Raw genomic sequence first — 27,686 nt, 5'->3', positions numbered from 1 at the left:
TGTACACAAAGCAAGAGGCCAGCGTACGCCCAGCTAATACTATTTAGAGGCATGAGGGTTGGCAGCTCCAACAAGCGAGTGGACGGGGAGATACTCCGCTGGCAGTGACCCAACCGGAAATGTTTAACATTAATAAAAAAGTAGTTTAAAAAGGGGGGGAGTAAAAGGTCCCAGTCGCATTCCCACAAACATGGATCTGGTGTTTCAGTCAAAACGTACATAAGGTTAGGGGGGCTGGATGCGTAACTACAGGGGTCCTGAGCAACCCCTGCAGCCTGAATCCTCGTGTCGCCTCGCAATTGTTCACGAAGGGCCTTTGCCATGCCTGTACGGAAAGGCCTTAAGTGATGACTTAATACCCGATTCATACTACATTCTGTGTGTCATCTTTTCTGACCTAGTTAGGTTTACTGGCAGCCATAATTGTAGGCAAAAACCATTGCAACGGACGGAATGGCACATTCAGCATCAGCTTCAAAAATAAAAGGGTAGCAGAAATTTTACGCACCCTCCGCATTATTTAATATTCTCTCCCTCTTGGAGTCTCATATATTTCTAAATATTAAGCCTGTATCAAATGGCCCTTGAGCTCCAAAACCTCAATATATAATAAAATGCCGTTAAAAAAGCGTTCTCAAGCTTTAGTGTTTAACGCTCTGGTGGTTCCATTGCCGCGCTCTTCCATTGGCTGAACTTTACCCCCTCATCGCTTGTCTACTATTGGCTGTTCGCTTCACTTCCTGTTGTTGTTTCGCCTCCTCGACTATTCTGGAATCTCTTTGGCTTCTTCGTCTCTTCTAGGTTTTATTGGCTGCCGTATACGGGCTTCTGATTTGTCAAATCCACATCGCGTCTACCATTTCAGCGATTGGTTGATATTGCAGTTACGTATGAGGCTTGCTGCGGCGTGATTGGTCTATTTTTGGCGGGGAGACTGAATTTGACCTCAGGGTTTGCCGCTTCCCTGGTACCATCGAGATATTTTTGGTTTATCTTCGTGAGGCGTAGTTACAGCACCGGGTCTCGTTCACTCAGGCTTACGCGGGCCGAACTCCTCAACACGCGGTAAGTAAGGGATTGTTTTCGCATATTAGTGTCACACCAACTGGTGTAATGCATACATGGACTTGCTACCTGCTAGAGATGGTAGGGACTTTATTCCTTAACAGTGAGAGGAATTGGGGGAGTACGTCATACCAATGGCATGAGTATTTTTGGATTGGGGCGCAGGGAAGGATGTAAGAGATGTGGGGGTATCGGGTAACTAATGTGTTACTGGGTACTGATTTGGGTAGGCTGGTACCAAAATATATGCGGGGGGAGGATACTCGTGATTTATCCAGGTCTACTAGGGGCTCTACCAGGGCAGTGTGTAACAATGTACCAGGGCCGTCTCATGGGGAGAGTGGGCAGAAAGGTTGTGCATGTCCGTCTGTGCCAGAACCAGGGGTGTCTGAGGTGGAGGTTTTGCGTCACAGGGAGGGCAGAGTGAATCTGTGCCAGAACCAGAGATGTCTGAGGTGCTTTCTGAAAGTGTGAGAGGACCACCCGACTATGAAGAAGGGCAGAGGGTGAGTGAGTGTGTTTTTCTGAGCCAGGATTAGTTGGTTCCCAGGGTCCTGTATGTATGCCTCCTTGGAGTGGAACAGGTGGAGTGACAGAGGTTTCAACCATAGCTATGGTAACCTGGCAGCAGTCTTCCAAGAATAAGGGGCAGGGGAGCACGCTGATGGTGAGACCAGGGGACCCTCCCCTCCAGCAGCTCAGGGGCAGGAATCTATTGCAGAGTACTTTGTTGACACTGAGGCACAGAGCCCCGAATTCCAGCAGGCCCAACAGACAGATCCCACATTAGAAATACTCGGGGAACTGGCCTATGCCACTGTAGAAAAGGAGTGTCTTATCGTTTGGGCCTTGCAAAAACTACAACCGTACCTACATGGGCACCAGTTTACTGTGATTACTGATCACAACCCCCTACACTGGTTACACAGGGTGGCTGGGACAAATAGGAAACTTCTCCAATGGAGCCTAGTTCTCCAGAAATGATTTTGCCATACAGCATAAAAAGGAGTACACACGGCAAGGTCGATGGTCTGTTATGCCAAGGGGAGGATCCCACCTAATACGCAAGGTAGAGGCATGTGAGTCTCCTCCTACTGTGTCTCTTATTTGGGGGAGGGGCCACACCAACTGGTGTAATGCATACATGGACTTGCTACCTGGTAGAGATAGTATGGCCAACTTCAGCATGAGAGGGGTTAATTTGACTGTATAGGCATATGGTGCCAAAAGGTAAAGATAAATTGGTCTTTTGAAGCTGGGACTCCAACCAGGGCCCTCTGCAAGGTTTTCTGTAACTCGCGTTACCTGATTAGACCATTTTATTGTAATTTGTAATCACATAATTATTGTGTTAAATATACTGTGTGGGTTTTTAATTAGCTTGGGGTACCAAGACACCATATTTATAAATTGTCTTGGTGGTTGACAGCGTTATATTAGTTATATCATTATAGTTAATTGTGGGTGGTATTAAGGGTGGATATTTTTATCACTATTTCCGGTCTAGGGCAGACAGAGGCTTACAACCCTCCGAGTGTTTATAAGAGCAGATAACTGATTTAATGTCTTCCCACAGTGACCCACCATGAGTTTCAACTTCCACATCCCATTGTCCTTCAGGGACCTGTTGAAGAGTGGAGGCATTGGACAGTATGTGGTGCAAGAAGTCCTACCCCTGCGGCAGCTGGAGTCGCAGCTTAGCGGTGAGTCGTTGTCGTCCTTTGGCTGAAACGTCCCTCTGTGGGAATTAGTGGCGTCTGGAGTTATATGTGTAACTATCTGCCTTTTTATTAACCAGTCTATCTGACTTTTCTGTTTACAGCCTTCCAGAGTTCATTCCGTGCCGAAGGCCCCCTTGCAGTCCTTCAGCACTTTGATGCTTTGTACAGCATAGTACAGTAAGTGTACCTTTTGGATGCTGCTTATGATGACCTTAAATTCTGTTTGCCAAGTGATGAGTCCAAGGCGAATGTGACTCCCTTTACTCTGGGTCCAAACCCTGGCCTTTGCTCTCGGTCTGTAATCTTGGTGGCTGTGCAAGAGTTTCTCACTGCTGCTGTAAGGCCAGACCAACAGCATCTGGTCTTCTCCGTGCATTTCATTTGCCCACTGAAGTATGAGTGTGAGCAGATGTCGGGGGACCTACAGGATGGATAGGTAACATGAGAGCGGGCCAGGGATTGTGGCTCTTAATGGAGGCTAAAGGGTGATGTGAGCACATATCTTTGGTAATCTGATGGCATTTGGTAGTGTGATGCAGAGTGACGGTGCATGTGCCATGGGGGCTGCCATTTTTGTTGGTTCTGCTGTGACTTGTCTATAATTCCATGAAATACTGTATTAGCTAATCGGGTGTTGCAGACATCGGAACCATATAGGTCAATTAATGTAAGCAAGGGATGTTGACAACTTGTTACTACAGAGTTGAGATTGACATGGATTGGACTAGTGCATTATGACTTGCATTGCATCTGTTGCATGTCACTTTTGTGTTGCTCTATAGTGTATAATAAAGGGGCGGAATAGAGAATGCAAGGCCGTTCTGTTCAGATAGGGTTTTATTCCGTTTCTTTAACGACTACTTGTTGTCTTCCAGCCACTTCAGGTCCCTGGACACTGCTCTGAAAGAAGACATTCTTGATGTGATGGTAAAAGGTACGAATGTAAAGAGTAATGCTTCTTTGCTTTTGTGGAAGAAATTAATGTATGCTTGTGATGTAATACATTTTAATAGCCTACTTGTCATGTATACTCGGATCACATTGTGTAATTGATATCTGTCAAGTGATGAGTCCAAGGCAAATGTGACTCCCTTCCTCTTGATTCGACCTCTGACCTCTTGCTCTCGGTCTGTAATCTTGGTGGCAGTATAGAAGCTTCTTGCTGCCGCTGTAAGGCCAGACCCACATCAGCTTCTCAGGCTGGTCTCCACTGTACTTTTTTTCTGTCCACTGGAGTGTGAGTGGTACAGAAATCAGGGGTGACCTACAGTATGTTTCGATACCGCAGAGAGTAGTGGTCAGCGGTTGTGACTCTAATGGAGGCTAAAGGGTGGTATGAGCACGTATCTTTGGTAATCTGATGTCAGACTCTTCTGTTTGGTTGGCAAATGTGTCGGCAGAGCTGAAGGTGGGTGGCATGTCTGCTCCTACCTGCATTTCCCTGTAGAGAAATACCAATTAATATATGCATGTCTAGGTAATGTGCTTTAAACCCAGTCTCGATCTCTGTTCCAATCTTTCTCAGTTACCTCACGGCATGCCAGTGAACTTCCTGCTGTCTTGGAAGATCTTTCTTTGCCTCAACCCCAGCGCAATACCCATCTCAACACTTTGAAGATGACCTGTTTCCTTCTCACACAGCTCACAGAAGCTTTTGAGGCAGAGACATACAAAGCTGCGTTGGGGAACGTGGAACCCACTGGGAAGGTATCTTGGTCTGTGGGTAGGGTTCATGACACCTGTAAGTGTGAGGCACACTTAGCCCAAATATGCTTCTTTTCCAGGGGAAGAAGACAAAGTCCAAAATGGATGGTTTCAACTGGGAGATGGAGAGAGAGAAGGTCCTGCAAACACTTACTCACCTCTTGCAGCTTGATCTCCGCCGACTCTGGAGCATGTCTGTAGTGGAGGAAGAGTTTGTTAGGTATGATGCTGCACTTTGACTTCATATGAAGCTAACTGCGAAAATCAGATATTACAGTGGAAGATGATATATGGATATTATTGCTATAGCTCTTTAGGAACTGTGATACACTGACATCTGCCCTGATCTCTCCAGCATGGTGACCGGCTGCTGCTACAAAATGATGGAGAGCCCCAACATAGGCCTGGCAAAAAACAAGTCTGTACGGGATGCACTGGGACATCTCCTCGGGGTGATGGTGAAACGTTACAATCACATGCTTAGTAAGTTGTATTTGGCATTTGTTTCCTTATTGGAGCTGGCTCTTTAACAGCTGAAGGCATGGAGCCCTCTGGATAAAGCAAAATAAAAAATCCAGCCTCATAAAGGAAACTGATCTCATTCCTGTTTCTAACACCAGTTGGTACCAGAAGTGTTGCCTTTTTTTTTTTTTTTTTTTTTTTTCCCTTTCACCCCCCCCCCCCCCCCCAAGTGACCTCTATACTCTACCTGCAGGTGCCAGTGTGAAAGTGATTCAGCTGTTGCAACACTTTGAACACCTGGCTTCTGTTCTGGTCCAGGCTGTAAGTTTGTGGGCCACAGAATATGGCATGAAGCCAGTGGTGGGGGAGATCATGAGGTAATAATTGGCTAACGATATCCTTAAACATTACATACTTTTAATTGATGGCAAATGGACATAATCTTGTATTCCTTGGCTGCTCTTGCAATTGTGTCTGTGTAAATTATCTTCCCTTGTCATGTCCTAGTCTAAATTGCTCCAAAAATCACCAAACAGTTTCTTCTGCCAAAAACATCAGTGTTCTCCTTTTTGTCTGCTTTTGGACCCCCCCCCCCGTTCCATGATACCACCTGGCAGGCTCTCTGTAAGGTCTTCCTGCTTTCAATGTTAATAGCCCCACTGGTCCAATTTTAGATATATCCTTATGTATACTCGGCTCACATTGTATAATATCTGTCAAGTGATGAGTCCAAGGCAAATGTGACTCCCTTCCTCTTGGTTCGACCTCTGACCTCTTGCTCTCGGTCTGTAATCTTGGTGGCAGTATAGAAGCTTCTTGCTGCCGCTGTAAGGCCAGACCCACATCAGCTTCTCAGGCTGGTCTCCACTGTACTTTTTTCTGTCCACTGGAGTGTGAGTGGTACAGAAATCAGGGGTGACCTACAGTATGTTTCGATACCGCAGAGAGTAGTGGTCAGCGGTTGTGACTCTTAATGGAGGCTAAAGGGTGGTATGAGCACGTATCTTTGGTAATCTGATGTCAGACTCATCTGTTTGGTTGGTTTATGTGTCGGCAGAGCTGAAGGTGGGTGGCATGTCTGCTCCTACCTGCATTTCTTTCTAGAGGCTGTTCGGCACCCAAGGCGTTCATAATCATAATTCATAATGTAGCTTGTGAAATACAACTAGGTCAGGTTTATAGGTTTTTCACCAATAACCCTTTTTCCATCAAGTCAAAATGCACTACTGCCTGGCAGGCTCTGTAAGGTCTTTCCGCTTTCAATGTTAATGGCCACAATGGTCCAACCTTTTCTATGTTTAATCTTTGGCTGTGTCTTTTCAGGGAGATTGGGCAAAAGTGTTCTCAGGATCTGTCTCGGGAGAGTTCGGGAATAAAAGCTATCGCTGCCTTTTTAACAGAACTATCGGAACGTATTCCAGCCATAATGATGCCAAGTATCAGTGTCCTGTTGGATTACCTGGATGGAGATGTAAGGCCTTAGTAGTATGTAAGAATAATGTGGCAAATGCATCTGCTTCAGTTTTCTTCATATCTTGGTGTTTTCTTCATTCACTCTTTAGAATTACATGATGAGAAATGCAGTGTTAACAGTGATGGGAGAAATGGTTATCCATGTGCTCAGTGGAGACCAACTGGAGGAGGCTGAACGGAACACACGAGATCAGTTCCTGGACACCCTGCAGGAACACATACATGATGTGCATACGTTTGTGCGCAGCTGTGTCCTGCAAATATATAACAAAATCGTACAAGAAAAGGTAACGCCTAGCTGAATTAAGACTAACCTTGGTGTATCTTCTCCACCCTCTTAACTGTGCTGATGATGCCAATATCTTCCGCTCTCACCCTTTGCTCTATTAATGAATCTGTTCTCTTTCCAGGCCCTCCCTCTGACCCGCTTCCAGTCGGTGGTCACTCTCGTTGTTGGTCGTCTTTTTGACAAGTCTGTTAATGTTTGTAAGAATGCAATCCAGCTCCTGGCTTCATTTCTAGCAAATAATCCCTTCACGTGCAAGGTGAGAACTTTACTGGCTTTTGTCTGCTCTCCATCACAGAGTGCCTCTTCTGTTTTCATGGTATGACCTCTCTCCTCTCAACAGCTAAGCAGTGCTGATCTGCGTGAGCCACTTGAAAAAGAGGTCAAGAAGCTCAAAGAATTAAGAGAGAAACTCCAAGAAAAGCGCCCAGGTATATAACTGACTCTATGTATACATTTTCTATTCCCTATCACTGCAGCAGGCAACGATATTAACATTAAGACTCCCTGATGTAGAAAGGGACCTCGTGATTCTGAGGTTACAAACTACTGGTAGGTGAAGGAGAAATAAGAATGAGGGACTGCTTGGGTGAGGATGATTTCATTGTAGTGTTATGTGGCTGCTTTTCAGGATCAATGAAAAGGGTAGAGTATAGATAAAATCCAGTGTGAAGAAGTTATAAGTTAAAAGATAACAGAACGGATTTAAAGGGTTAAGCGCTCTGCTGGTAAGGCTCAGAAGATGCCATTAAAACACTTGGTACGACCAGATCTCTGTACTTTATTTCTCTGTGGGTAAATAGGCCTCCAGCTTTTCTGTTGGTTACCTTGCTAGGTCTTTGTCTTATTGAAACGTTTTTTTTTTGTATTTTTTTTCTTCTGCAGTTGTGGTCATTTCGCCTGAGGAAGAGTGGGAAGCCATGTTTCCAGAGGTGCAAGAGACTTTCCATGTTCTAAAGGATGAGGAAGTGGAAGGCGATGTCCAGGATGATGCAGAAACACCTGAAGAGCTGTGTGAACAAATACTACTGCTTTTGCGAAAGACCAGTTACAAGTAGGTTTAGAACATGCTGATAAAGTCACTGGCTGTTTGGTTTGCTGCTTCTAACCTAGTGTGTCCTGTTCATAGGAATGCTATCCTGCTGGTCCAGAGAGGTGCTTCTCATTTCCCGGGACATGCTTTATTTGTAGGATCCACAGAAGATGAAGCAGTGTTGGGCATTCTGGAACAAATCTTTCTAGGTACCAGCTTCTAATTGCTGCCTTTGTTTGTGAAGTCCAATGTAAGACGACTGCCTATATCAAAGTACATAATCTTTTCAGTCCCCGGAGGTCCCTTTCACTGTATTCTGTCCAAATAAAAGTATTGGCTTCAGCTATTTAAGACATGCCTTCATACATTCTCCAGGAACAGTTTGTATGACACATTCATATGTTGTACAGGGAAGTTGCCTGGTTCAGAAAGCACCTCAAATGATGAAGATCACTCGGCCAAGGCAGACCCCTCGGAGGAGTCCTCTGAGCAATCTAATCAAGAAACTCAAAGCGCCGATTTGAAAAAACTGGAGATGCTGGTCCAGTACCTGACCGATGCTTACAACTTTTCAGTGAAGATTGAGGAAGCAATTGATGTGATCAGCAAAATGATGTACGAGACTGCTGTTTCAGGTGAGGACTCTGTCACCCTGCATGAAACGTGCATCTCTTTCCTTGCTCAACATGCAAAAGGCTTTGTAATACTGTTTCTAAAGTTGCTTGTACTTGACATTCTTGCTAAAACTAAACACAAATGTCTACCACATGAAATAAAAAGTCCTTGCAGGGCAAAACTTAAGGTGTTTGGCTTTTTTTCCCTCCCCCCCTCTTCCTTCTACCCGTTTAGTGGTGCAGGAAGTCATTGAGTTCTTTGTCACGGTGTCACAGTTTGGGGTGTCTCAAGCTGTGCTTGGAATTCGACGCATGCTGCCCCTGGTGTGGTCTAAGGAGCCGGGTGTACGAGAGGCTGTGCTCAGTGCTTTCCGGCGGCTATACCTCTGCGCCAATGGGGAATCTGACCGGTAATTATTGGTGCCACAGTTGAAAACATTCTTAAATTACTGCTTTTTTTTTTATGTGGTGCTTTCAACTAAACTATACGGTAAATCATACGGCAGGAGCTCCAGGAAGCATGGGCAGGTTTTGTACTTCTAGAGTGGTAGTGTATTGGTGCCATAGTTGGTAATACGAATATTTTGAGCTTGTCAACACTACCCCATACATGAGCCTAGTGTTCTAGTATACTGGACCAAGGTAATAGACCTTGAAATAATACAATCTTAATTATCTCCCGATTAGTGTTTTTTATTTTTGAGTAACTGAAGCAGACTGATGCCAAACACTGGCTAACAAACATGAGTTTTGTGGCTGAACAGGTGGAAAGTTATGTGAGGCGCAAATATTTTCAATAGGCATAAATGTCTAATTGGTTAAACGTCGGTGTGTAGGGAATATTTTTTACATGTCCAAATCTTGTTTATAAGCCTGCTTCTAATCGGTCTTCAAACTCTCCCTGTTCACAGGGTGAAAGCTCAAGATTTGGTTCGTAATCTCTCACTTCTCATGGTAGATTCTTCTGCTGCAATGATCCAGTGTTTGGAGGAGATAGTAAGTACATAGTCTAGTTTGTGACTTCACTTTGGCTCTTCCGGTTCCTTTAACCACCTTGATGCTTGTGCTTCCAGGTTTCTGAATTCATCACAAAAGGTGAAATCAGTCCCTCTGTGATACAGCTGCTTTGGGAAAAGTTCACCCAGAAGTCTGCTTGTTCACCATTGGAGAGGCAAGCAGCTGTTATGTTACTGGGAATGATGTCTCGGTGAGTCTTTGGAACGCGGCATCCCCTTCTAAAATGTATGAACGCTTGTCCTGACTTTATCCTAACTCTTCTGTTCTCTGCTAGAGGTCAGCCAGAAATTGTGGTCAGTAACTTGGACACTTTGGTGGCGGTGGCACTGGGAGACAATGTGCAGGAAGATTACCAGCTGGCCAGAGATGTTTGTAATAGCATCTTGAAGATAACAGACGGTCAAAAGGTAGCTGTCAGAAAGCATTCATCTTGTACCTTTTTTTGTTAAGCTCTTTCAGAAAGTTGCTATGTATAAATGTTCCTTGTAGCTCATAAAATCAATCAGGAAATACACTGACCGCTGAACACACAAGCGTATCTTGCCAATATGATTGTAATGCACACAATTTCTGTGTTTGGTGACTCGAGCTTGGGTTTTGCTTTGCAGTCATCAATTGGCAAGAGCAGCACACCCTTCCGGCTGCCGAAGGATCACTCTCTCTTTGTGCGTCTAACAGCAGCGGTGGCCGGTGGTTAGTTTCACTTTATTTTAATATATTTATATTATACTCCAATATTTCTACATGTTACTTAAGTAAACCTTGGGTTTCAGGGATTGGACAGCCGGGCCTGTATTGGCTGCCCTTTAAAGAGACCGCAGTGAAATTGGTTTATGAACTTGCTGAAGAGCCAGACGAAATCTGTGCGGAGATTCTTCAGCGCTGCAGTCGTATTGTTCTGGAGCAGCTCGATTCTCAGGATGGTGAGTTGCTTTGAGAGTTTATTATTGCAGCGCTAAGTCATGAGCCTTGATGAGAGTAAGGAAGTAATCTATCAATGCAAGTTAAGCTTGGTAATATCTGATTTGATTATACAGATGCTCACTGTATTGACCATCTCCAGGCTTTGCACTCTATTACTACCCTTCGCCTGTTTGAATATTTCCCTTCAATAGGCTCTACCCTGCCGGCGTTTCACCTTACTCACTTGCTGTCACTGGCTGGAGATATTGCGTTACTCCAGGTTGTCTATCTGGAGCGGGCAGTCAGCTCTGAATTGAGGCGAAGGAGAGTATTCAAGGAAGAACAGGAGGCTGAGAAACTGGGCAGGGGCAAGCAAAGTAAGAGCAAGGTAGGTGTTGGTGAGAGATTCTTTACACGAGGGTTTTGCGTGCCTTGACTATATTAAAGCCTTCCCTGTGTACAGACCCTGGAGGTCTTATATATGGCTGGATGTATACACGAATGGTGGCTTTCAGAGTGCAGTATGTGGGGGTCATGAAGCTCAGACACTGAAGGGACAGGGATTCTCCAGAGGCTTATGATTTGTATCCTTGTCAGGGGAATGAAAGCACCATGGAGGAAGAACTTGGGTTGGCTGGAGCTTCAGCGGATGATATTGAGGCTGATCTGATCCGGAAGATATGTGACAGTGAGCTACTTGGGGGTAAGTAGACTAATATATTTAAGGGGTATTCCAGTCATCTGCACATTTTGCTGCATTGGATATTTCGATGTGATACTCGCTGCCAGCCAGCCCCAGTACCTGGGGATTCCTGTAATATGCTTAAATTATCTTCACCCTATTCCATTTTATAAATGAACATGGGCTGTAATGGACTTGTGCAGGCATTGTCAGGCAACACAGGGGTGTTGTGGCTAACCCATTTAATGTATAAGTGCAGACCGTGGCGCTCCACCCAAGCTTGGTGCTATGTTTTGTTTTTTTCCCCCCTCATACGCTTTCTGTATTTTCACAGGGCAGCAATACCTCTCTGCTTTCCTGCCGCTAGTGCTCCAGATCTGCAGTAATCCTGGGAAATACAGTGATCCCGATCTCTCCACAGTAGCCACACTGACTCTCGCCAAGTATATGATGATCAGGTATGGTCTGTGCAGGCTTTGTCAACTTCAACTGTATTCAGTCACCCGTGCTTGCATGTCCAACTGAAAAAATACGCTGAGAATTACACAACAGTCCCTTGGGTTTGCAGTATCTAATCTTAATGGTTTTGTGGGAGCCATATTTTGCGTGCATTCACACTAGGTTTTTCACCTTTAGGGATTCCTCCCTCACATCTTAACTCTAACTGTTTTCCTCCAGCTCAGATTTTTGTGACAGTCACCTGCGATTACTATTTACTGTACTTGAGAAGTCTCCTTTCCCAAGAGTTCGCTCAAATATTATGATTGCCCTTGGTGACCTTAGTATCCGCTTCCCCAACCTCATTGAGCCATGGACGCCGCATCTCTATGCCAGGTAACAAACCCCAAAAGTTAACAGTCTGCTGCGCTCCAAAGCATGGTTCTATACACTAACGATGTACCCCGCTTGTCTCGTCAGATTGCGGGACCCCTCCCGAGATGTTAGAAAGTCTTCTAGCCTAGTGATGACCCACCTAATCCTGAAAGACATGGTGAAGGTGAAGGGTCAGGTCAGTGAGATGGCTGTACTGCTCATAGATCCAGATCAGGAGATCTCTTCGCTGGCCAGGAATTTCTTCAACGAGCTGGCCAACAAGGTGAGACTTTAGGAATGGGCCAGGTGGTGTAGAAGCTATTGCACCTTTTATTTAGACCTCTCTGAGAATGCTGGTGTTTTGTACTTGCAGGGGAATGCCGTGTACAACCTTCTGCCTGACATAATTAGCCGCCTGTCCGACCCGGACTGTGGGGTTGAGGAGGAGGCTTTTCACACGATCATGAAGTAAGTGAATTAGGCTGAGTGCATGTCTTCCATATTCATTGTATAAAAAGAGGCTGGGTACAGGTAACATGATATAGGTGTTTTCAGCTAACCCTCCTGTGAAAAACAATATTTTGCAACTTTGCATATGTCACTGAGCAAAGTCCATGCGTTGTTTTGTTAACTTGGGTACTATTGCCCAAAAAACACAGCTACATTTTGCATTTCTCTTGCTTTGCGTTGTACTACTGATTACTAGCTTGCATAAATTGTAGCGCTTGGAGAAATTGGTCTTTAGGTATGGAAAACATCCCAGCGGACCCAGAACTTATGGGATGTTATTACAGGCTTGACTCTGTACAAGATGTGGCTCATATCAGAGAAACCCTTTAAAACGGGCAATCTAGTGTGCGTAATGTATCTGACGAGTGCGGGCTTTATATATATATTTTCATTCATATTCCTGAATAATTTAATCCAGCGGTAAATCAACTGTCGGCTTTATCACTTTCCCCCCAACTGCTGTACTCGGGTTCCTTCGTTACGTCCAGGAACTCGCGTATTCTTTAACTTGCAGTGCTGATCGACGGCTCGTTCGTGTTGTGCTGTTATGTATAGTCTGTGACCTTTCTCCGGTAATTGTAATGTTTTGAAGCTATTTTGTTTAAACATTAACTTAATGGAAGCTCGGATCTGTCTACATGACAGCCATGTTTATCTGATCCACTTTCTTTCCCTACAATAAAAAACAAAAAACCTGCCTGAACCAATTTAGCTTAACAAAACTTAAAATAACAATGGAGAAATAATTATGCTAACCTTTCCCCGTGACACATGACACATGAGGTGGATTTTTAATGTCCAACAAACGAGAGGGTAAGGTGACGGGGTTAGTGTGTGTGTGTGTGTGTGGAACTGTTAATGTTATGATGAACTTGGTGTTGGGTGACGGTGTCTGTTCACATGATTTCTAGTCTACTTGCAATGTATGTCGTTTTGGGTGTTTTGTTTGTTTTTTGTTTTTTTTTGTTTGTACATCAGGGTCTGTTTTATTTTTGTTCTGGTTGGGCTTGGATTCTCCAAACACTCCTGCTTGAAACATCCAAGGCAGCAGCAATTGGCATGAGAGTTCAGGGGCAAATGGGTTTTCTGTTGCTTCGTTCAGTGTACAGGCTCCTGGCATGAAAGCTGAGGGTGATCATAATGCCCCCTCTGTTCATGATTCTGAGTCTGAACTATTGACACAAAACCGTTCTTTGTTAGGCAGATCCCACCTTGGGCACAGTGTGTGATTTCTCGCCCCGGTTCAGTTTGCTGGCGCTTGTCTTGATGTTGGGTTGCAGTGCTGGGTATCCAAGTCTATTTTCTCTCCTGGCAGCTGAATGAGTGGCGCCCCTTAAGCTGCTACATGGGTTAACTTGCATGTCTGTGTTTTCTTGTAAATCTCTGAAATAATGGCTAGTGTATCAATTAAAACCCTGTATTTAAATATACAAAGTCAGCTGAAATGCCTATTGTTACACATGTAATGTCTTATGTGTATACTACATGTGATCTATATAAATCACAAATTCTGCCTCTCGCTCTAGCTTGTACAGCCGTAAGCCTATGGTGCCGACTCATTTACCCATAGCTAGGCATTGAAGGCATTATTTTGCTGTAAGAATTAATATCTAAACCCCACGTTCTGCACTTGCCAATATCGTAGATGAAAGCTGATGTTCAGTGGCAAGGAGCCAGTAGATAATGTAACTAGTAAGTGTTTCTAAGGCTGGATCACTGCCTGGGGTAGGTGTTGGTTTAAAAGTAATGGAGACAAACGATTGTCGCTGGGCTGTCTCCAGCCTGCTTACATGCTCTCATTCCACTTATGATACAGAGTCGCCTGTCAAGTGTCCAAACGTGAAAGATATATATGCTCCACAGCGTGTTTGTGTATATAATGTACGTACGTAACATACGAGCCAAGAAGGGACAACTTAAAAGCTAAATGACTTCCACCTGTCAGTGGGGAGGAAAGACTGAGTATTACTTCAGATCTCTACTGTACTTTTCAGCTGCCTTCGTTCCTGAGGGACACTTAATGCTGACTTTCTAAGCCATGGCAACATGCAGAACGCTATATACCTGGCGCTCTGCCCGCGATCACTCCTAAGAACTTTACAAACCTCACTGTGTTTAAAGGTGCTGTTCCCGTTAAGACACAACTTGAGCTCTCTAGCAGGTTAAACAGATATTTGCCGGATCTATCTTATTCTATTCTCAAGGTTTAATTCCATAGAAACACAAATGCAAGCATTTTGTTTCTATGGCAACGACCAGCACTGGCTTATGTCACAACTCTACATGATCCCCAAAATCTTGTCAAGTTTTTTTTTGTTTTTTTTTTTCTTGTCTTGTCAACCAGTACTGGGAATTTTTGTCATGTTAAATATCAAATTCCGCAGAGGTAGAACAGCCAGATTAGATTCCTGCCTCAATCGTCATCAAGCACCTTGCTGCGTAACACTTCATAGTCTGTAGTAAAACTGGAGGTTAGAGGGTTAAATTACAGGCATTGTTGCGTTAGGGCTTGCTTCATCTCAAGATATGGTGGGGAAAGATTGCTCAACTCCCCTGACTTTGTTCAGTCATGTAGGGAACTATTATAGTGTCTGGTGGTTTTAAATATAGGGCATTGTAACTGCACTTTGATATTCCTCTTAACCCTTTAGCTGGTAAAGCATGTAGTCTCTCCTTGGCTGTCCATGTTCGCTACATCAATAATCCTTACAGAAGGTGAAGGTTTAACCCAATTTTCTGTGTCCGCTCCGCAGACAGCTGCTCTCCTACATCACGAAAGACAAGCAGACAGAAAGCCTGGTGGAGAAGATGTGTCACAGGTTCCGTACGGCCAGGTAACCCAACCGCCTGTAATGGACTCTAACAGATGCCGACTCCATTGACTTGTCTGGCCCTCTTTCTCTTAAGCATAGATGGGAAATGCCCGTCCAAACTCCATTCTGCTCCAGTTTTGATTTAAATGTTATCCTGGCGGATGGTGTTTCTCTTGTGTGCCGACACCAAACCTCCTCCTCCATTGAAAGTTACTGGGCGTTCATTGAATTTACTGGGTTCTATCTTCTTTAGAACGGAGCGCCAGTGGAGGGACCTGGCCCACTGCCTGTCTCTTCTGCCCTTCTCGGAGAAAGGTCTGCGGAAGATGCAGGATTGTTTTGACTGTTATGGTGACAAGTTAAGTGACGATGACGTGTACAACTCCTTCCTGAACGCTGTGGGGAAAATGCGCAGAGGAGCAAAACCTGAACTCAAGGTACAAAGCTGTGGAAGGGCTAAGGGTAGCCTGGGTCTGGCAAGCATGAATTGCACGGCTATGAAACTCCAGCATGGTTCCTGCTTCCCGCCTGGAGAGTCTTATTCTTTTTCTCTTGCCCCCACAGACCCTAATTGATGAATTTGAGCAGAAGTTGCGCAAGTGCCACAACAAAGGGCTGGAGAACATGGATGGTCCTGAAGAGCAGATTCGGGAAGAACCGCAGTCTGCTAGAAAAAATCCAACCAGTAAGCTCTATGTGCAGGGTTTATACTTTACACGTGTGGCCCCCATGGGCATGTGTACCGTCACCCCCCCCCCCCTTCCCTGGCATACAGTGCGAAGACCAGTCGGTGTGTGGGGTGCACAGCGGTTCCCTGGGCTCTGGTCCATTTCTGAAATATTTTGGTTTGTCTGCAATCGGTGCGTGGGGTTTTTCCTTCAATCTCTTTCTCTGCACGCAGCAAAGAGACGGCCGATGTCTTCCATCAATGGTACGCAGAAGCCTAAAGATGACTTCCAGACGCCCAAGCCGGCCACTCGCAAGAACCCCCGCAAGCATGTCGTCGTGACGTTCTCAAGTGATGAAGAGTCTGGTAAGTTTTTCAAAAACTTTGAGGCTTTGTCATCCTACTGTGTATATACTGGGTAAGGGATTTGTGGGGTTTGTTTGACTTTTATATATATATATTTTCTTTTTTTTCCTTTCCCAGACTTGGAGGCTGAGCTGAGTGAAGCGGAGACTCCGAAGAACCCAACTCCCATCAGACGCACTTCTACGCGATCGAGAGCCAAGTGAATGCTTTGGGGGTTTTTTTTTGGTTTTTTTAATGTATGTTTTAATTGCGCTTCTACCCACAGGGTGGGTAACTTTTAACTTGTCTATAATATTAAATCTTAACTGTTTTTTTTTTTTTATACCTTCCAGTCTCTTGCTGTCTATCTCTAGTTAAGGGGAATTTGCACACTTGGGTATTTAGGTAGAAATCTCTAGAATGTGTGCAACTGTCATGAGTGAATTATGAAACCTGGATTGAGTGTTGCTTGGGGCAAGCGTGTGTACATCATGATGAATACGGAAGGTGTATCTGGGGGTTTGTTGGGTCTGCATTCACTTTGCAGGTTGATTTGTGCCAAGTGTGCGCTGTTCTTACGATGAGTTTTTTTGAATGTACGCGTGATGTAAAAGCTGGCTGCTGACTTGGTCTGAGTTTGATAACTGATTTGGGTTTTGTGGGGACCGGCTTCTGCTGGCCGGCGGCTGCTTGTCGTTGTGATTCTGTGTACATGTTGGTGTATAGATCCCCAGCAGACTGACCAGCGTGCATCGTTAAGGAACGTTCTGTACCGCATTCTCATGATTTGCACTACTGTGTAAAAGTTTAAGGCAATACTTTAGTTCTATCTTTTTTGCAAAAGGCAAAGCAAGTGAACAGAAGAAGAAAAAAGTAAATAGAATCAATATTTAAGGTGCCCGTCTCTGCCTTCAAAACCTCGATTCTTTTAGGTACGCCTGCGTTTTTTTTTTATCTGCATTGCGAAGATCATTCCTTCTGACCGACTGCCCAACGCCGTTTGCAGAAATAAAGCCCCAAACTTGCAAGGGACCTCTGATGCTTTACTGTTGCCTGCAAACTTTTTCACCCCTGCCTCAAAGCTTTCCGCGGTCCTGTAGCTGTGGCGCTGGAATCCTAGTTCCACGGCCCTGACCCCTCACCTGCTCCTCTTTGCTGGAGGCAGCTTGACTCTTATTCTGTTTTTTTCGTCTTTGTAACTGACTACTTGTTATGGCCGCTGGGGACTCTGACATTCATCCGAACTCCTTAGATTTATCAAAACCAGAGATTAAAGGGACTCTCCGGCTGTATGACGGCTGCTTCTGTGGCCTAAATCGATCAGAGGGTGGCAAATAAAGCCGCTGTCCTGGGCGTATATATTTATATAATTATATTACTAGAAATGTGTTCTATGGACCATCGAAGCAACTGATAAATGTCCCAAATTAACCCTTATCAGTTTCTATATGTAAAGAAATATATATCGTGCATTATTAATGTTCACTTGATGCAGTTTTTTTGTTACTGTAGTTGCTTGTAAGGTGGGACTTTGTGCATCTTCCCTGACAATCAGCTCTGTGGAACTATCGACTTAGAAGCTGAGGGTTGTTAAGCTGTCCGTTCGTGTCTCCAGGGGCCGGCACTGAAGGGCTTGTAAGATGAGACTGACCTCTGTTCTACCCTCGGTATGTCGGGGCTGGGATTAGCTTGCTGCGCGTCTCTGCAGCGGGTGCCACGGAATGGCTTGGTATTCGTTACTAACGATCACAATCGTGGTGGAATCACTATTGCACAGATAGAAATGTGTGGTACTAGCTATGGTTTATACTAACCTAGATCATGACCTCAACCCTATGACATCACTGTCCATTACAAAAGGGCTGTTGTATTATTTTGCCTGTTTTGTGACCCTGTGATGTTGGGAGGCAGCCGTGTGGAATTTCATGCGCGACCCTGCTCTTTCCTCGCGTGGATCAGAGGATGGCGCTTAGTAACTGTTTATCCATTCTGCCTGCTAGTAAAAAACCAAGATCAGTAAAGGTGCTTGAGCCCCTTATTAGATCTGGAGCCGCGAGTCGCCGTGAACCTGCGCAAAGCTTTTATTTGTTGCCTGTGAGTTATTTTTAGGGACCGAGTGCAATAGAAGTGGCTTCTCTGAATTATTAAACGTGACCTTCCACGCGTATTTCTTTATAAACCGGAATCAAACGCCGCGCGGAGAAACGCTCGGGATGTAGGAGGCGATCAGACTGAAGGACCCTCGAGCCATTAACGGGATCAATAACATCGGCTGAGGCCTCTCATGCGGAAGACACAAAATCTATAACCGCTCCTTTACTTTATTACCGTTAAGGACGTAACCGGTTCTCTCTGGAACTACCTTTTTAATGTAGGGATGGCATGAAGAATGAATGGCCCTATATGATCTATACGTTAAGCCCCTGCTACCCTACAGAGGCGGTGGGATTACGGCGCTTTGGTACGATGTTCCAAAACCTCCCGGTAAGGCATGCGCCTGTTACATTAGATACAAATGGCTTCCTCCCTGACTGCGATGGGGAAGGAGGCTTTGTGAGGCTATGCTGCAGACTTTTTCCTCCCCATTGTAAGTAACATATATCGCCAGGGAATACGCTTATAAAACCTGTGCTGTATGAATGCTCGTGTGCAAATACCCCTACATTCTACCCAGCGTGTGCAGACACGATGATGTTACACCCAGACGGAAGCGGACGAGGATTAGACCTACTCCTTCTGAGAACGAAGGTGAAACAAGTCTGTTGTAAAGCAAAGAATTATGTATTCTATAAAACCTGGCTCCTAACAGAGTAATTCACGGGTAGTAGTAGATACCAGGAAAAGACTTTCAGTAGAAGAGCAAGAGGAAAATATCTATGGCTGTTCCGCCAGCAGAACTACGTGCAGGCTGGTGTGACCCATGCCTTCTTAGCACTGACTGACTGATGGTGCTGAGCTATGACATCATACACTACATCCAATCACAGTGAGAATCAGAGCTGCAGAGGCCTTGGGAACCGCCCCATTAACCCCTTCCCAGTTAAAGCTGTCCAATGGGGGGGGGGGGGCGCAGATATCTCTGATCTAGGATCCCCAGAGGCCCCTGTTTTCAGGTGACAGTCCCTGCATAGAGACTTCGGTTCTTGTGTCAGTATGGGCATGATGGGAGTGGGGGCAATCGTTAGCGTGTCCCTGGGTTTGGGATCAGCTACCCACATACAATAATGGGGCGACCAATAAGAGTATTGCCTACACTCTCCATATTACTCCAAAGGGATCGGCACAGACAAACGCTTGCCTTTTGTTAGATTAAACCGGGGGCCACATTCAATACTCCCACTCCCATCATGCCCATTGCTAAACCTTCTTTATATCCAATAACCATGTACTTAATGTCAAAAATAATGGCCATTTACTCCGATGTCTTCTGCTGGGCGACTATGGACAGAGTATAGGGGTATTGGCCCTTGGCAACTCGACCCCCCCCCTCCATGAAACCTATAGGCGAATCCTCATAAGATATTATATATTTCCTATACATTAGTACAGCAAGCAGCCTGCGCGCCCCTCCGGTGGCAGGTTTCCGCTGCGTTAATAAACAGGCCGATCTAGCGAAGCGTTTTAAGCATAAAAGGTTATTTTTGGGACGTGCTGGGGGACCGGGAGATAAGAAGATGCCACGGGCTGCCTATGGGCACTCTGGTTCGTTTAATGTGCACGCGTTATGTAACCCTGCGTCCGAGCGATGGGTCTGTGACCCCTGGACAGTCCCCACCTATCCCCACCTGTCTGACCTTTACATAAAGGTCGTGGCCGCGGTGGGATCTATATTAAGCCCGTGACCTTCAAACACTCGCATTCCTCCGGGACGCCAGGAATAGCGACAGGGACCCGAGGGGAGGTCACATCGGAGAGATCCGCTCTCCCTCCTGCCCAGCCTACAACAAACAAGAAGCACGTTCAGGGGTTAAAACTGCCAACAGATTATAAACGCTCGCCCCATCAAGGGTTAATAACAAGTACGTAGCAACTAATGCACCTTGCGATTAACACTTTGTATACCGGACAGGGATCCCCTACTGCAGCCCATCTCTCTCGCTCTGTATATGTATGTATGTGTATACAGTATATAATATATATAATATATATACAGCGTGCACTTATATACTATGAATAATATAAGTAGTGTATTGTCTCATTAACCCCATCCCAATAGGATCAATACAGTCTGACCTCATTTATGTAACCAGTGAAAAAAACATGGTGCATACTGCCTCCTTAACCCTAAACATGCAGCATACCTCCTCATTAACCCCTAAATATACCGCATACTGCCTCCTTAACCCCTAAAAATTCTGCATACCACCTCCTTAACCCCTAAACATGCAGCATACCTCCTCGTTAACCCCTAAATATGCTGCATACTGCCTCCTTAGCCCCTAAACATGCCGCATACTGCCCCCTTAACTCTAAACATGCCACATACTGCCTCTTTAACCCCTAAACATGCAGAATACTGCCTCCTTAACCCCTAAATATGCCACATACTGCCTTCTTAACCCCTAAATATTCAGCATATTGACTCAGTAGCCTTTGACTGCAATATCTTGTCCCACTTTCTGGAGAGCATTGCTTTATTAACCCCTCCTTTTCCATCTGTGTCCTGGACTGATGATGTGAAATTCAAATCTTGCGAATGTTGAAGATCGGCATGAATGAGAGTGGGCTGCATAAAGACTGGCTTCTTAGGGGTTAATTGATGCTGAGGGCAAGCAATAAAGAGTTAATGTGCTTTATTAACCCTTTCTATAGTAATCCGTGTACAGGAATAAATTGTCAGTATTTCGAGGGTAAAGCTCTGATGCTGGGAACAAAATCCCCAGTGGGTATGTGACTGGCGTGAACAACATCCTGAGTGGGTATAAGACTGAAAGGAATTAAATCCCGAGTGGGTATAGGATTGATATGAATGAAATCCCCAGTGGGTATAAAACTGATATGAAGGAATCCTGAGTGGGTATAGGACTGGTGTGAATTAAATCCTGAGTGGGTATAGGACTGGTGTGAAATATACCCCCAGTGGGTACAGGACTGGTGTGAAATAAATAGCCGGGGGGTAATCCTCGCCTGACGTGTACTGATCGGCGGAGATTGTAATCTATGGTCTGCAGACAGATTTGAAGGTTACCAACCCGGGGTAAATCTATTATTAGTCGGGGGGCCTGGGGCATTAAACGATTCAGAGGGAAGTCCAGTAAAATGACGCACATAGCATGGCAGCAATGAATGTGGGGGGCAGCAAATTATCTGACGGGGTAGTAAAGTACTTGGGGTATCTGGGGCTTATTTGGGGGGCAGCAGGTTATTGGAGCAGGTAGCGCCCGGGGGTACCAGGGATTTATATGGGGGCAGTAAGGAATTATGAGAGGTATGTAGTGAACAGTACAGTATCTAGCAGGGGCGATTAAGATGTGTTCCCAGTTTAAATAAAATCGGCGCTTCTATGTACAGAGTTACGGTAGCACGTAGCCTGTCTTGCAGTGACAGGAGCCGGGGCGGAGCAATGACTAAGTTTTTTTATAACGGGTTGGTAGCTGTTGGTGGGCGGTACCTGTGCTCTCCTGTTATTTGGCGGGTATATAAGGCCGGTGTTCGCTCTTTTCGTCACTCTGCAGCAGGACACGAGTGAGGCACAGGTAAGGGCATGGCTGAGTTGGGTTAGCAGGTGGCACCGAGGGGGTGTGAGGGGGTACTGAGTGTGAGGCTTTGGGGTGGGACGTGCCTTACCTTGGGTTGCGGGGTAGGTTTGGATTTTATGTGGCAATGGGAAGCAGAAGGGGGTGTGGCAGCTTTATTGGTCTGCAGGAGGAGGGGGGGTATTTGCGGGTTACTTTCTAATGGGATGGTGCTATTCCTTCAGGTGCTGAAGGGTTAAAATTTGGTTTGTAGGGGAATGGCTTCGGGCCTGCCTGCTTCCAGCCTTCTTGCATAGTGATTGTTGTGTCGTGGTGGGTGTTAGCTTCCTGGCTGAGGGTGCTGGGAGCGGGCCCTAGATAGGTCTAATGTGGAAATTATTTTTTTTTTTTGGGGGGGGGGGTTGTACTGTGTGTGTAATCGATTTTTTTTTGCTTCCCTTTTTTTTTTTTCTTCAGGACAAAAAACATCTCAGCAAAATGGTGAAGATTGGTATTAACGGGTGAGTGGTCTTTTAAGGGGTTAATAAATTATTGTTATAAGATTTAATTATCTGGGAGGTTAACTGTCTATTTGGGCCATCAGGTTGTGAGGGTTAATAGATACAGCTGAGGGAGCTTGGTGATCAGGGGAAACCTGCTTGGGAATTTAGGGGTTAAGGATGGAGGCTTATTGATTGGGTTTAATGATGCTTTTAACCCCTTAATGACTCCAATCCATAACACAGTATCTACTTATGGGGTGGGATTGGTTGGTAGTATAAAGGGTTTTTGATTGTCTCTGGCTAGCTAAGGGTTAATGGTCCAGACCGTTTTAAGGTGCACGTTTGCAAGATGGCTGCTGTTCCTGAAGCCCCTCCCTTGGCAGAGCTGAGTGGTGTTTCCTCACGTCACCCCATTGACCCCTCCCTCCCCTCAAGTTTCCTCTTATGCCACCCTGCATCTCCCTGGGGGGGGCATCAGGCTCTGGTGATGCTGACTAATACCGCGCTGTAGCATGGAAAGGATGCCTCAAGGACGGTCTGAGGTCACATCAATGGAGCTGTGTTACCTGCTGCACAGCTCCCAGTCCAGGCTCCGCCCTCTCCCAGTTGCAGTAATCCAATGCTTGGCAGTTACTGGGCTGCTGACTCACGTCCTGCTGCACGTATCGCATGTAACCTGCAACGGATCATCCTGGAAGACGCTCTACATGCGTGTGCAGGATCCGCGTATAAAGCCTTTCCACCAATGATATAACTAGTTAAATCTGAGCTGTAATGAGGCTCCATTAACGTGCGGGTGTCTGCATCAATCTGCCCTGCTCTTGGCGCCTGTATTTGCCCCTCTGCCCCACCCCCTGCTGGAGCCAGAGCTAGGCCTCTATTAATAGAGGGGGGGCCAGCTGCTCCCCTGCTAACTGGGGTGTGTAATCTGGCAGCGCTACGGTCTCACACTTTGTGTCTGTGTCCTCATTCCACTACCCTGGTCGGGACTTTGCCCTATAGGTGGCGTTCTGTTTTTCTTGCATGCCTGCAGGCTATTGCACCACTGTAGATTTTGGACCGTAATCACAGCTTCTTGTTATCTTTGGGACCGTGGGAGACGGCTTTCTGAATGCTGACTTGGCAGCTGGGAGGGGGGGTAGTTTGTTTTACACCATTCATAGGGTACATACCAAAGCCGTGGCACTTCTGCTGACCAGCTAGATACCAGTCTAAAGAACAAAGGGTTAAACATGGCCAGTTGCCTAAATCCTTACGGGATTATTGCAGAAAAATCTCTGCCGTATGTGTTGGTCTTTCCATAATGTAGCGCTAGGGCTCTCTAGTGTGGGGTGAAAGTGTTTACTGCCAATATACACATGGTGGCTCGTAATGGGATGCGCTCTAAGCCTCCAACATCTTGTCCCTGCAGTTTTGGTCGCATTGGCCGTCTGGTGACTCGTGCCGCCGTCTTGTCTGGGAAGGTCCAGGTTGTGGCCATCAATGACCCATTCATTGATCTGGAATACATGGTGAGAAAGCTGTTCCAGTTAAAATACCTCCCGAGCTGGCCGTCTCCCCGCGGTGGGAATGGCTCCTCTGACCGCTCGCTGTTCTAACGCGGCTCGCGCTTATTTCGCAGGTTTACATGTTTAAATATGACTCCACACATGGACGCTTCAAGGGCACCGTGAAAGCTGAGAACGGCAAGCTTGTTGTGAATGACCAGGTTATCACCGTCTTCCAAGAGTAAGTAGTGGGTTTGTTGGCTACGGCTTCTGCCTCGGGGTCACTGTGCCAACCTGCTATGGGGTATTAAATTATTATTGTTATCGTGGAACCTTAACATGTCTTCTATTGCTTGTAGGAGAGACCCCAGCAACATTAAATGGGGTGATGCTGGAGCTGATTATGTGGTGGAGTCTACTGGTGTCTTCACAACCATTGAGAAGGCGTCTGTAAGTATCTGCCGTCTTCGTGGCTCGTTTCCCCGGAGCTGCCGTTGACTTCCAACTAAAATGTATTTCTATCCGCAGCTTCACTTGAAAGGTGGCGCCAAACGTGTTATCATCTCGGCTCCATCTGCTGACGCTCCCATGTTTGTCGTTGGTGTGAACCACGAGAAGTACGATAAGTCCTTGAAGGTTGTCAGGTAAGCGCTGTGGGGGATCTTATGCCGCATGGGGTCTTCCAGTAGAACTCAAGGCTTCCAATTGGTCTCTTTGAGACTTGGCTGGGATTAAAGCTTTCTGGCTCTCTTCCAGCAATGCCTCCTGCACCACCAACTGCCTCGCTCCCCTCGCTAAAGTCATCAACGACAACTTCCATATTGTGGAAGCACTGATGGTGAGTGCCGGCAATGCCATTTAATAAAGTAAGAGCCACTTGCACTGAGTGAGCCCAGCTAATGATCTTTGCGTCTTCCCTAGACCACTGTCCATGCTTTCACAGCCACCCAAAAAACCGTTGATGGACCATCTGGCAAACTGTGGCGTGACGGCAGAGGCGCCGGCCAGAACATCATCCCAGCATCTACCGGTGCAGCAAAGGCTGTCGGGAAAGTTATCCCAGAACTGAACGGGTGAGTGCTGGGTGCTGTGCGGATTCGTTGTGTTGAGGGAGGTTCTTTTCCTACAATGATAAAGTTTGGTTTTTCAGGAAACTGACTGGAATGGCTTTCCGTGTCCCTACTCCAAATGTATCTGTGGTGGATCTGACTTGCCGCCTGGAGAAGCCGGTGAGTTGATCTGAACAGGGCGATACCTCCTGGAATGCGGGTCCTCAACATAATTTGGTCTTAACTTGCTTGTCCTCTACCCCCTTACACAGGCCAAGTATGATGACATCAAGGCTGTGGTGAAGGCTGCTTCTGAAGGTCCTCTTAAGGGAATCCTGGGTTACACAGATGAACAGGTAAGTCTTTGTCTCTGGATTGGAAGGTGGGTTTGCCCCCCCCCCCCCCTTTGGCATAGCCCCGGAACTCACAGCTTCTTATCCTGGGCACGTAGGTTGTCTCTAGCGACTTCAACGGAGATACCCGCTCATCCATCTTTGATGCAGGCGCTGGAATCGCTCTGAACGATCACTTTGTGAAACTAGTGGCCTGGTAAGTGTTGGGTTGGGCTGGTAAGTGTTGGGTTGGGCTGGTATGTGCTGAACATGATGGGAGTGGCTGTTGCATTACTAGACCTGCCAGAAGGAGGGGTGGAGGTCTGTCTGGGGTCACACCAGGTTTTAACAGCTTCCTTTCCCACAGGTATGACAACGAATTTGGCTACAGCAGCCGTGTGGTGGATCTCATCGTTCACATGGCATCTAAAGAGTAAACTTGCCTGTTGGTGGTTAACCCTTCTCCTGTCACCTAGTGATCGTCTCACTGTAGGGGCCCAGAGTCGCCCTCACTAGCTGTCTGTGTCCGTTTCTGCGTAATAAAAGTTGAAAGAAACTAAAACTGCCTAATTGTGTTTTATGGGTGGGCTGCTGATGCAGACACTGGGAATCCAGCAGGATTTGGCATTTTGTCACAAATAAGTAACCTTTAGCACCAAAATGACCCCCCCCCCAACACTCTACAGAAATTCTCTAAGATTCTTGTAACTTCTGCACAGAATGCTTAATTCTTGGAACACTGTTTCCATAGAAACAGCACCTGTAAGATTAAGCCTTCAGAAAAAAAACCTAGTTATGGCTTCTCATAATATAATTATCCTCCTCATCTTGGGGTGTTTAATTACGCTTTGGTCCCCAGTACCATACAAAGTGCTATAGTGGCGGCTTGGGCCTACGTGCAACTTTTTTTATCTTTGTATGCGTTTGCCCCAGCCTTTTGGCACGGTGTGCTGTATACATGATAAACAATCACACCAGCCTAAGGGTTGGGGCTTCCATCGGCAACACTTGCATATGTTTTTTTGTTTCTTTGTTTTTTTCCTCCCATCTAGCGGCTTTCAGTGGTCCAAACCCTTGTGGGCAGAGACCAAGAAGGCCCTGCCCTCCTTCCCTCCCTGGCCATAAGGCCTGCAGGAAGAGGCCACATCCTTGTTGCTTTAGGTGGCTTGTGGGCTAGTGTGGGTGGAGCTTAGATGGCCCACACTGCCTACAATCTGTCTTGATCCCATGTGGCTGCAAAGCTGGTCTTGGGCCGCTTTAGTCCTTTTAAGTATGCTAACAATCTATCCTGAGAGCATCTATGGGTTATTTCTGCCATGCGGTGTGCACTGTAATGAAATATTCATGCCCCCAAAAATCCCTGCATAAGCCACCTATTGCAGAACTCCTCAGTATTTGGCAATACTCGGGCTTCATACAGTGTTAAATATTCGTGGTCAAGTAATCTGCTTGGCACATGTTGCTAGGCAACAGGTGATATAAATATGACACCTACAGAAAAAAGGTAGTGTTCCCCTTTAAGAGATCTTTCACCCCGCTAAATCTTACTCGCTGAGGGCATCTAGTGGCCAAACTCCACGGTGTTAATCTGCACTAACCTGTTTTTTTTTTCCAGCATGCATTTCAATATACTTCGCTGGTGACGCTATTAACCTGTTATTGGGTTTGTTAGTATTATTCGCTATATAATTATTATTGCGGTGACCATTCTATTGAACCAAAAAAAAAAATCAAATTTCAAAGAGCAAATTAATACCAGTTCGAGGTCCCGGGGGAGTGTCTAGGCAGTGGCTTATTACCCCGGGCTGTACTTGGCGCTGCTCTCACCTGCATGAAGCCACAGCAGTACCTGGTTATATGTAGAATGAAATCACTGCGACTCTACAAATAGCACATAAACACATCATATCACTCAGTCCTGATCCCTTGGGCCGTCAGTTTGTCCGCTTTCGGAGTGCTCCAAATATGTCCAGGAACCGTCCCAGACCGGTTGGCGCCCAGGCAAGAATACTTTGATGCCTCTCTCCTTGCCATCTTTTTATTTTCTTAAAATTTTGTAAGCAATTTATAACCGTATTCCCTGCTGTTTCTATACACATTATTGGGGCTTTTAGGGTTGTAGAACCCTCTGCTACCCTCATACCCAGCAAACATTCTGAGCTCCTAGAAAAGAGGGGGCGCGGGTATATGGGCCCTATAAGGTCGATGCGCCCCTAGGAAAGCAGGGGCAGCCCCCCCCCACACACACACTTCCCGACACCCCGCCTGATTCGTATGTTAAAGAATACGCAGAAACGAGGCATATTATATAGATTTGTATTTATAGAGCTGTTTATTTACACTGTCATATAAGTGGTGAAATACATAGAATATATGCACATACTTGCCTGTTTTAAATATTATTGGGTCAATGGCTTCGTTGGTAAAAAAAAAGCTATTTAGTGATGGATATACTGTATGTTCTAATGGTTCCTTGTCACCTTCTGATATGTACATGAGATGAATCCCATAAAAAAGACATTCAATTTCTCT

At 45.8% G+C, this 27,686-nt stretch overlaps 2 protein-coding genes and 3 non-coding genes across 6 annotated transcripts; all 5 read left to right on the top strand.

Annotated features, from left to right (window-relative positions):
- Positions 1-2,650: 2,650 nt before the first annotated feature.
- Positions 2,651-16,332, top strand: LOC149288727 (condensin complex subunit 1-like). The gene is made up of 31 exons (XM_089491547.1): positions 2,651-2,768; positions 2,888-2,963; positions 3,662-3,720; positions 4,312-4,493; positions 4,571-4,710; positions 4,846-4,973; positions 5,206-5,329; positions 6,276-6,423; positions 6,515-6,712; positions 6,836-6,970; positions 7,055-7,142; positions 7,597-7,765; positions 7,841-7,953; positions 8,155-8,379; positions 8,594-8,768; positions 9,270-9,354; positions 9,432-9,565; positions 9,650-9,782; positions 9,984-10,068; positions 10,149-10,298; positions 10,491-10,666; positions 10,876-10,981; positions 11,295-11,418; positions 11,639-11,794; positions 11,879-12,056; positions 12,147-12,241; positions 15,037-15,117; positions 15,350-15,533; positions 15,661-15,781; positions 15,998-16,129; positions 16,247-16,332. Exons 1-31 carry the CDS (start codon positions 2,651-2,653, stop codon positions 16,330-16,332), a joined length of 4,104 nt encoding a protein of 1,367 aa, XP_089347673.1.
- On the top strand, positions 3,012-3,307 carry LOC149288730 (small nucleolar RNA U85). The gene has a single exon (XR_016277396.1). It is a non-coding gene; the product is annotated as a small nucleolar RNA U85 (small nucleolar RNA).
- LOC149288729 (small nucleolar RNA U85) lies at positions 3,845-4,152 on the top strand. The gene has a single exon (XR_016277397.1). It is a non-coding gene; the product is annotated as a small nucleolar RNA U85 (small nucleolar RNA).
- Positions 5,668-5,975, top strand: LOC149288728 (small nucleolar RNA U85). The gene has a single exon (XR_016277398.1). It is a non-coding gene; the product is annotated as a small nucleolar RNA U85 (small nucleolar RNA).
- Positions 16,333-22,269: 5,937 nt separating the features above from the next.
- LOC149288726 (glyceraldehyde-3-phosphate dehydrogenase-like) lies at positions 22,270-25,659 on the top strand. 2 transcript variants are annotated; one of them, XM_089491572.1, is made up of 11 exons: positions 22,270-22,304; positions 23,698-23,797; positions 23,950-24,014; positions 24,133-24,223; positions 24,302-24,417; positions 24,530-24,611; positions 24,695-24,846; positions 24,924-25,002; positions 25,095-25,178; positions 25,274-25,371; positions 25,522-25,659. In XM_089491572.1, the coding sequence occupies exons 1-11, from the start codon at positions 22,282-22,284 to the stop codon at positions 25,589-25,591; spliced, it is 960 nt and encodes a 319-aa protein (XP_089347698.1). In that variant the 5' UTR covers positions 22,270-22,281; the 3' UTR covers positions 25,592-25,659. The 2 variants fall into 2 exon arrangements, with proteins under 2 accessions (XP_089347698.1, XP_089347697.1); XM_089491571.1 differs by having other exon boundaries at positions 23,908-24,014.
- Positions 25,660-27,686: the final 2,027 nt, after the last annotated feature.

This window comes from Sceloporus occidentalis, unplaced genomic scaffold (assembly GCF_023333645.1).
Source record: "Sceloporus occidentalis isolate IW3139 unplaced genomic scaffold, rSceOcc1.0.p SCAF_50, whole genome shotgun sequence".
NCBI lineage: Eukaryota > Metazoa > Chordata > Lepidosauria > Squamata > Phrynosomatidae > Sceloporus > Sceloporus occidentalis.
The sequence above is the reverse complement of the archived record's forward strand: the minus strand, read 5'-3'. Positions and strand labels throughout refer to the sequence as shown.

Coding starts and splice junctions, on each gene's coding strand:
- LOC149288726 (XM_089491571.1), top strand. CDS start 22,282: ATGGTGAAGATTGGTATTAACGG. Junction 22,305..23,697: donor GTGAAGATTGGTATTAACGG/GTGAGTGGTCTT, acceptor TTGTCCCTGCAG/TTTTGGTCGCATTGGCCGTC. Junction 25,179..25,273: donor TGGGTTACACAGATGAACAG/GTAAGTCTTTGT, acceptor CTGGGCACGTAG/GTTGTCTCTAGCGACTTCAA.
- LOC149288727 (XM_089491547.1), top strand. CDS start 2,651: ATGAGTTTCAACTTCCACATCCCATTGTCCTTCAGGGACCTGTTGAAG. Junction 4,494..4,570: donor ACGTGGAACCCACTGGGAAG/GTATCTTGGTCT, acceptor CTTCTTTTCCAG/GGGAAGAAGACAAAGTCCAA. Junction 6,713..6,835: donor ACAAAATCGTACAAGAAAAG/GTAACGCCTAGC, acceptor TTCTCTTTCCAG/GCCCTCCCTCTGACCCGCTT.